A 7,989-nucleotide genomic window follows, 5' to 3' on the forward strand; every position below is an offset into this window, starting at 1 on the left:
TCCTGGAGAAATTGGTCAGTATATATAGTTTACAATAAACAGTAGACGCTACATTAAAAACAAATTCAATTAATTCAGGTTTTAAGTTGAGTCAGCGCCAGTCAAGCGGACCATGAAAAATAGTGAATTAAAAACAAAGTAATTCAACAAGAAACATTTATTTGTGATTATAAATTATTCACTAATAAAATAAATACAAAGTCATAACTTTCATTTATGCAGCATTCATAGTGCTGCATAAATGAAAATTAAAACTTAATATAGTTTTAAATTTTATACGAGAGGACAGATTTTGCATAGTTTTGTTGAATCATTTTGACAAAGAACATTATAAAGTAGTTTGGCCGTTTCTGATCATCTTGGTCAGTCCATTTTTGCATTAAGCCATCTTCAGTGGTGGATTTTTGTCTTAAACACAGGACCAAAATAGCAATAATAGGCTGATCAGGATAATTGTAAATGACCAAAGTAAAAATTTGTCACCTCTCGAATTTAACTTAAGGAGAAAGAATTACAAACAAAGTCAGACATTTAAGTATTTTTAATTAATTTATGTCGTTAAAATGTTGGAGCTTGACATCTTGCTCTTTTGGCCAAGAGTGCCTCCATGACTTCTTCACTTTCAAGCAGCTCCTGCAAATTGGTCAAAATATTGAAATCATTTTTTTTTTACAATGATAGAAATATTTACCATTTTCTTTTTGTTTAAAACGCTTGTGAGAATCAAGTGCATAAAATGGGCTTCATCTTCCGGCGAGGGACTCCCACATGTCGGTGGTGCATTGTCATTTATTATAATTTGGCTGGAAATAGCAGATTCATCGTCGACTTTCATCGTCTGGTTGGGTTTGCTGTTTTTCACTTTCTTTGTATTGGTCCACCGTTTCTTAGCCTTCTTCTTTCCCTTACTATCATCACAGTCCTCCAGTTCCATAACAAAAACACTAAAACATTATTGCTGGATGTGAAAAAAAATATGGGGAGAAAAAATGAAAAATGTGATATATTCAGAAGCAGTGTAAAAATTAACAGAATATATTGTAAATTTATTCTAGTTTTCATACAATGCAAATGTAGCCAGGACTTCTAGTACATTTATATTTTTATTTATAAATGTTTATCTCAATGTTTTCTTTCTAGATGTGTGCATTGAGTGCTGAAATGACCTAGATGTCAAAAGCAACCCAGCTGCATAATAGGGCAAGTGAACTTCCCCTAGGGGCGGTACATACTGGAGTAACAACCCTTCGAGGTGAATGATGATGATGAGGATACTAGGAAGCGAGGTTTGTACTCCCCAGGCACTGCAGCCTTCTGTTTTATCATACTTTCTTAGTTCCCCAGTTCAACACAATCTACTCAATCCTTCTTCTCAGAACTATCAGGTCATTGATTAGCTGCTACAATTTCATTCCCTAGGTTTTTTCTAGGTTATGTCGCCATGTTGCAATCTGCAAATGGGATCATTATTATATATGCCCATGTTATGTAGATGCTTTCTAAGATGCCAGTGACCATTTAATAGTCCTATCACTCTTCTGAGTCTGGCCCTCTACAACTGCAGCAGTGAGTTTGCTAGTCTTGATGAGGGTTGTTTTAGCATAAGTTTACTATGTCTAGTGCCGCTATTGTTTATCCACTTCTTTAGTTTTATTTAAATCCATTGTGCGATTGAGGATTTCTATCCCAAGTATAGTTTCAGGGCCTATGTAAGGTCTTGCATAGGCCAGTGTGAGCGCTTTTTCGTTACCCAAAATTCCTTTGTGCCCTGACATGGATTGTACTCCCAAGGTACCATCAGGTTGTCTATTTGTCAATAGAGCATTGTCTAGAATGTCGAGATTCAAGTGAAGTCAAACTTATTTGCAGCTGCACGATGCAACGGAGCATCATAATACGACATAAGTAGATTGCTATAGCCTATCCACCTATGTCATGCTATGCTCTAATAATTTAGGCGTTGTAGGGAGGGGATCAGATTAAGGAGAAGTACTTTAACAGATAAGGGAAGTGTTCAGAAGGGTAGAAATAGAGGGATTAAAATCCTTGTAGTAGTGACATATGAAGAATAATTTGTTTGCTCAATTGCATCTGTATATTTAAATTTAAAAAAATAAAAAATGCGTGTGTGGCAAACACAATTAATAGTAAACGATTAATAAAGGTACAAGAAAAATTAACATTTTATATTTTTTATAAACATTTATTTGTGTAAAAATTTTTTCTCTCTTCTCCTTTGGAGAAGAGCAGTCTGTTATGTCAGGTCGATTATCGATAATGCATCACAGTTGATAGAAGGATTCGATGTTGTGGTCCGAGGAACTTGTAATCACTCGTAGAACGTAAGTATTTCTCCTTTTTTGCCGACAATTTCCACATTTTACCAAAGCCGTGACGACTTACCTAATAAATGAGATCGCTAGACATCGGAGTAAGTCCAAATTCAGGTACGAATAATATCACTTTGGACCGAGGTGGTTGAACTTGTTCCAGAGTTGTTCCACTGCCTCGGCCCTACTTTTCTCTATTTGCGTCGGGTTTGGCAAGCTCGCCGATTAAACTTTCCAACATCGATCGTCTCATCGAAAAATTTAGATATTTAAAACATTTTCAAACAATTCACTAAAATTTGTATCACAAATTTCTAAGAACATAAATAAAATTATATCTTCTTCATAATTAAAATAGATAAAGTTCTATCTCAGAGTTTTATTATTATAATTTACTCATTATGATTTTATCCCAGTATTTAGACTATTTTGTGAAAATTTTGACCATTCAAGTATCGTATAAACTTTGCTTGAGTTTACTTTGAATCACAAATTGATCAAAACATAAATAAAATTATATTTTCTTCAGAATTAAAACAGATAAAGTTATATCTCGGAGTTTAATTATTATAATATACTCATTGTGGTTTGATCCCAGTATTTAGACTATTTGCAAAAATGTTGACCCTTTGATTGACAAATTTAACTGTGTTTTAGTTTGCTTTGTACCATAATTTATCAAATCATAAACTAAATTTTTTTTTACAGTATGAAAAAAAAAGTTAGAGCTCAGAGTTATGATTTTATTGTGATTTTATCCCAGAATTTAGACTATGGTATGAAAATTTTGACCATTCGAGTGTCACATAAACTTTGCTTGAATTTGTTTTCTATCACAAATTGATCAAAACATAAATAAAATTATATTTTCTGCACAATTAAAACAGATAAAGTTATAGCTCTGACTATTTTGTGAAAATTTTGACCATTCAAGTATCATATAAACTTTGCTTGAGTTTGCTGTGAATCACAAATTGGTCAAAACATAAATAAAATTATATTTTCTTCACAATTAAAACAAATGAAGTTAGAGCTCAGAGTTATATTATTATGATATACCGATTGTGATTTTATCCCAGAATTTAGACTATTGTATGAAAATTTTGACCATTCGAGTGTCACAAACTTTGCTTGAGTTTGTTTTCTATCATAAATTGATCAAAACATAAATAAAATTATATTTTCTACACAATTAAAACAGATAAAGTTATATCTCGGAGTTTAATTATTATAATATACTCATTGTGGTTTGATCCCAGTATTAGTATACTATGTTGCATAATGTTGACCCTTTGATTGACATATTTAACTGTGTTTTAGTTTGTTTTGTACTATAAATTGATAAAAACAAATAAAATTATATTTTCTGCACAATTAAAACAGATAAAGTTATAGCTCAGAGTATTTTGTGAAAATTTTGTCTGTGTTTGAGGGTCATATAAAATTTTTTGCTTTCTATCACAAATTGATCAAAACATAAATAAAATTATATTTTCTGCACAATTAAAACAGATAAAGTTATAGCTCAGAGTATTTTGTGAAAATTTTGTCTGAGTTTGAGGGTCATATAAATTTTTTTGCTTTCTATCACAAATTGATCAAAACATAAATAAAATTATATTTTCTGCACAATTAAAACAGATAAAGTTATAGCTCAGAGTATTTTGTGAAAATTTTGTCCGTGTTTGAGGGTCATATAAAATTTTTTGCTTTCTATCACAAATTGATCAAAACATAAATAAAATTATATTTTCTGCACAATTAAAACAGATAAAGTTATAGCTCAGAGTATTTTGTGAAAATTTTGTCTGTGTTTGAGGGTCATATAAAACTTTTTGCTTTTTATCACAAATTGATCAAAACAAATAAAATTATATTTTCTGCACAATTAAAACAGATAAAGTTATAGCTCAGAGTATTTTGTGAAAATTTTGACCATTCGAGTGTCACATAAACTTTGCTTGAGTTTGCTTTCTGTCACAAATTGATCAAAACAAATAAAATTATATTTTCTTCACAATTAAAACAGATAAAGTTAGAACTCGGAGTTTTGTTATTATAATATACGCATCATGGTTTGATCCCAGTATTTAGACAATTTTGCTAAAATTTTGACCATTCGAGTGTCACATAAACTTTGCTTGAGTTTGCTTTGTATCGCTAATTTATCAGAACATAAAATTATATTTTCCATACAATTACAACACACAAAGTTAGAACTCGGAGTTATATTATTATAATATACTCATTGTGATCTTATCCTAGTTGCTACACTATTTTGTGAACATTTTGTCCCTTTGATTGACAGTTTTAACAGTGTTTTAGTTTGCTTTTTCTACAAATTTATCAAATCATAAACTAAATTTTTTTCTACACTGTTAAAACACACAAAGTTAGAGCTCAGAGTTATATTATTATGATATACCGATTGTGATTTTATCCCAGAATTTAGACTATTGTGTGAAAATTTTGACTATTCGAGTGTCATATAAACTTTGCTTGAGTTTGCTTTCTATCACAAATTGATCAAATTGTAATATACTCATTGTGATTTATACCAGTATTTAGACTATTTGAGTATCAGTATAAACTTTGTTTTCTGATTTACTTACTTCCCAGCCGAAATGGATCTGAATTGACAATTAGTAGATAACATAACACCTTAATGTATGAAAGAAAACTCACGAATGCTCTGGATCAAGGTATGGTCTTGAAGAAAAAAGCAAATTCAGTTGTTACTGCCAAGCTGTCGACTTATTTTAAGGTCATCATCATAAGGGAAAACAATGTTATATATGTCAAAATTTTTTAATAATAATAATGAATAGAATGTTTCATATAACACATAGAATACCAAGTCTAATTGAGGGTTGATGGGGTGATGTTGATGATGAATGTAGATACTAGGAAGTTGGGGCTTTTGTTCCCCCAAGGGCTTAAGTCTTCTGGATTATTGTACTTTCCCATTTCATTAGTTCAGTGCAGTCGACTTGATTTTTCTCCAAAGGAATATTAGGCCACTGACGGCGTTGCTGCACTTTCTTTCCTTGGATTTTCTTTGTATCCTAGGTTATGTTTCCATTGAGCGGTTTCTTCAAGTTGCATGGCTGTTTCCTCCTCCTCATTGAATAATTTACAAATGGTATCATCATTTAATATGCTCATGTTTTGTAGATGTTTGTAGATATTAGTCCTTTCTAACAGTTTGCCTTTCTTGGTGAAGGTTGTTTTTGCATAAGTTTACTGAGTCTAGTGCCCATAGAGTTTATCCACTTATTTCCCAATTTTGTCTTTTTTGGATCATGGAGGATTCTATGTTTGTTTTTGTTATCCAAAGTATAGGTTCAGGATTTATAATAGTCTTGCAGATTCTCCTCTGGCCAATGTGTCTGCCTTTTAATAGATAACACCAGGTTGTTGTGTTTCCTTAGGTTTTGGATATTTTAGATGCATTCACTGACCAGTTTTGATATCATTTTTTACATGCTAATTCTATCCCTTATTTTTTGTCAGTTTAACCCTTTTAAGATTTCCTAAGGCAGAAACATTGATGACATGTATTTCAGCTTGAAATATCGAGGTGTACTTCCCTTATGAGTTTGTCTGCTTATATTTTGGGCTTGTACAAAAAAAATACCTGATCCGGTTCCTCCATTTGTTTTGAAACCATCCATAGAATTACATTCTTCCAGAAATCGGAAGAGGGACCCAAAGATTTGTTGACATAGTCCAGTACAATGCTCATATCGGGCAGCATTCCAACTCGCTCCCTATATAGAGCCAAGTAATGACACTTCAATTACACATAGGCTGCAACATCCAACTACAAACAAATTCCATTAACCTCAAATCCTTACATACAACTTTCCTTCCGATTTCCTCCCAATAATCTTCTTTGACACGTAAAAAGACAAAGGTTCAGTGTCCTGCTCTCAGTGATAGTTGTTAGTATTTTTTTTCATTTTTTGGGGGGGGTTTATGTACAATTTTTATTATGGAATAGATATACCTCTTGAAAGTACTTACTTATATTAAAAAAATAGGCCTAAAAGTATGATATAATAAAAAAGAAATTTTTATGTGAGATTTTTGAAAATTAAAGTTGTTTTTAATGTACTGACATTTGTTTGCTATTATTATCTCAAATTTTCAGAATGTAGAAAATCAAAAATGATAACTGGAAGAAAGCCATGGAGGAAAAACCTTTGGGAAAACCAAGGTTACCCTGACAACTACACCGACGCTTCTTTTTTAGAAGAATTGAAGAAAAATATAAACGTCAGGGAAGTAACGTTTAAAGAGGCATTTCTCGGTTCGAGCCTCATCACCCAGCAGTTGTGCATCATTGTATTTTTCTCCTTGAATTTCTACTATATGCACAACAATTTAATCAGCTCGGAAGTTCTCTTTGTTTGTCTGTGCATAACGGCAACAATTGGTTATATTTTTTATGTAATTGTTGATGCATTGGCCAATGTTCCTTTATGTAAGTTGACATTTTTACATTTAAAAATGAAAAATACAATTTATTTATTTAAAAATTATTCTATTTAGTCAGTTGTGCCATGGCATGGAAGGCGATGATGTCTTCAATCCAAAAGCTGGATAAAAAGAGACATCTAAAGGCTATAGTCTACTTTCTACTTTTGGGCTTTGTACTCTCGCCTGTTTTAAAAACGCTGACTGAAAGCGTGAGCACTGATACAATTTACGCTATGACTGTATTTATAATGGGAATACACATGGTGTTTTTCGACTACGGCTTGAGAGCTGTCATCGTGTCGAGTTCGCTGTCGTTAAACGCCGCTGTCTTTGCTTCCGTATGCCTGGCTTCCAGATTGGCAACTCCGTTTGACACTTTTGTACTTCTGACTTGCAGCATCCTTCATTTTTTACTTTGTCCTCTCTTGCTTTCCAAATTATCAAATTACCCTTTAATGATATTGATAATTATGGCTACGCTTTCATTGTACGGCTTGTACCAAGTCGATAAAGTTTTAACTTCCATTTTCTTTTGTTCGGTAATATTTATAAACTTTATCTGTCCTTATTTATTCGTACGTTGGCACGCTTATAAAGATAATATATATGGCCCTTGGGATGAAGCTGTTGTTGAAGATTTAGGTAAAAAAAAGCGATTTTACAACGTAAATGTTTTTCTGATATGTGTATATTGTTCCAGGTTGATGTAAATATTATCGAGCAAACGTCTGCTTAAAAGAGGTTTAAATGCCAAATAAATAAGACTGTTGTATCTACATTTAAGTATTTTTGTATGCAATACATTTTAACCATAAATTTTGTGAAATAAATCAATTTGTTTTTTGTTTTGAAATTTTATGTGTACAATGCTTATTACCTGATGATTAAATATAAGCAAAGTGATTATTTGGAGATCGTGAGATGCGGTCTGGTGTGACGTAGGTTTAAAAAAACATTTTCTTTGTCGTGCCAAAGTTCGTTCTTTCTAAACCCGTCACACCAGACTGCATTTCACGATCTCCAAATAATCATTAACGGTCCCTAAACACCACACATATAGCAAAGTAGAAGTTTAAAAAAATTATATTAAAGGCTGTCAACAATTTAGGTTATCAATATATGTATTTAATCATAATTAATTTTATATTTTACTACCTTAGATAAAAAGTATAAGTAA

At 31.9% G+C, this 7,989-nt stretch overlaps 2 protein-coding genes across 3 annotated transcripts; one reads left to right on the top strand and one right to left on the bottom strand.

Moving 5' to 3' along the window:
• Window positions 1-181: 181 nt before the first annotated feature.
• LOC106661513 lies at window positions 182-2,512 on the bottom strand. Its single transcript, XM_014384975.2, has 3 exons — window positions 2,404-2,512; window positions 692-944; window positions 182-633 (listed from the first exon to the last, which is right to left on the bottom strand). The coding sequence occupies exons 2-3, from the start codon at window positions 932-934 to the stop codon at window positions 559-561; spliced, it is 318 nt and encodes a 105-aa protein (XP_014240461.1). The 5' UTR covers window positions 935-944; window positions 2,404-2,512; the 3' UTR covers window positions 182-558.
• On the top strand, window positions 2,214-7,665 carry LOC106661501 (phosphatidylinositol N-acetylglucosaminyltransferase subunit C). 2 transcript variants are annotated; one of them, XM_014384955.2, is made up of 4 exons: window positions 2,214-2,447; window positions 6,484-6,816; window positions 6,885-7,454; window positions 7,513-7,665. In XM_014384955.2, exons 1-4 carry the CDS (start codon window positions 2,411-2,413, stop codon window positions 7,515-7,517), a joined length of 945 nt encoding a protein of 314 aa, XP_014240441.1. In that variant the 5' UTR covers window positions 2,214-2,410; the 3' UTR covers window positions 7,518-7,665. The 2 variants fall into 2 exon arrangements, with proteins under 2 accessions (XP_014240441.1, XP_014240450.1); XM_014384964.2 differs by having other exon boundaries at window positions 2,217-2,342.
• The last annotated feature ends 324 nt before the right edge of the window (window positions 7,666-7,989 follow it).

The sequence above is a fragment of the Cimex lectularius genome, unplaced genomic scaffold (genome assembly GCF_000648675.2).
Source record: "Cimex lectularius strain Harlan isolate CLEC.00 unplaced genomic scaffold, Clec_2.1 scaffold23, whole genome shotgun sequence".
Taxonomy (NCBI): domain Eukaryota; kingdom Metazoa; phylum Arthropoda; class Insecta; order Hemiptera; family Cimicidae; genus Cimex; species Cimex lectularius.

Coding starts and splice junctions, on each gene's coding strand:
- LOC106661513 (XM_014384975.2), bottom strand. CDS start 934: ATGGAACTGGAGGACTGTGATGATAGTAAGGGAAAGAAGAAGGCTAAG. Junction 634..691: donor TTTTAAACAAAAAGAAAATG/GTAAATATTTCT, acceptor ACCAATTTGCAG/GAGCTGCTTGAAAGTGAAGA.
- LOC106661501 (XM_014384955.2), top strand. CDS start 2,411: ATGAGATCGCTAGACATCGGAGTAAGTCCAAATTCAG. Junction 2,448..6,483: donor CGGAGTAAGTCCAAATTCAG/GTACGAATAATA, acceptor TCAAATTTTCAG/AATGTAGAAAATCAAAAATG. Junction 6,817..6,884: donor ATTGGCCAATGTTCCTTTAT/GTAAGTTGACAT, acceptor TATTCTATTTAG/TCAGTTGTGCCATGGCATGG.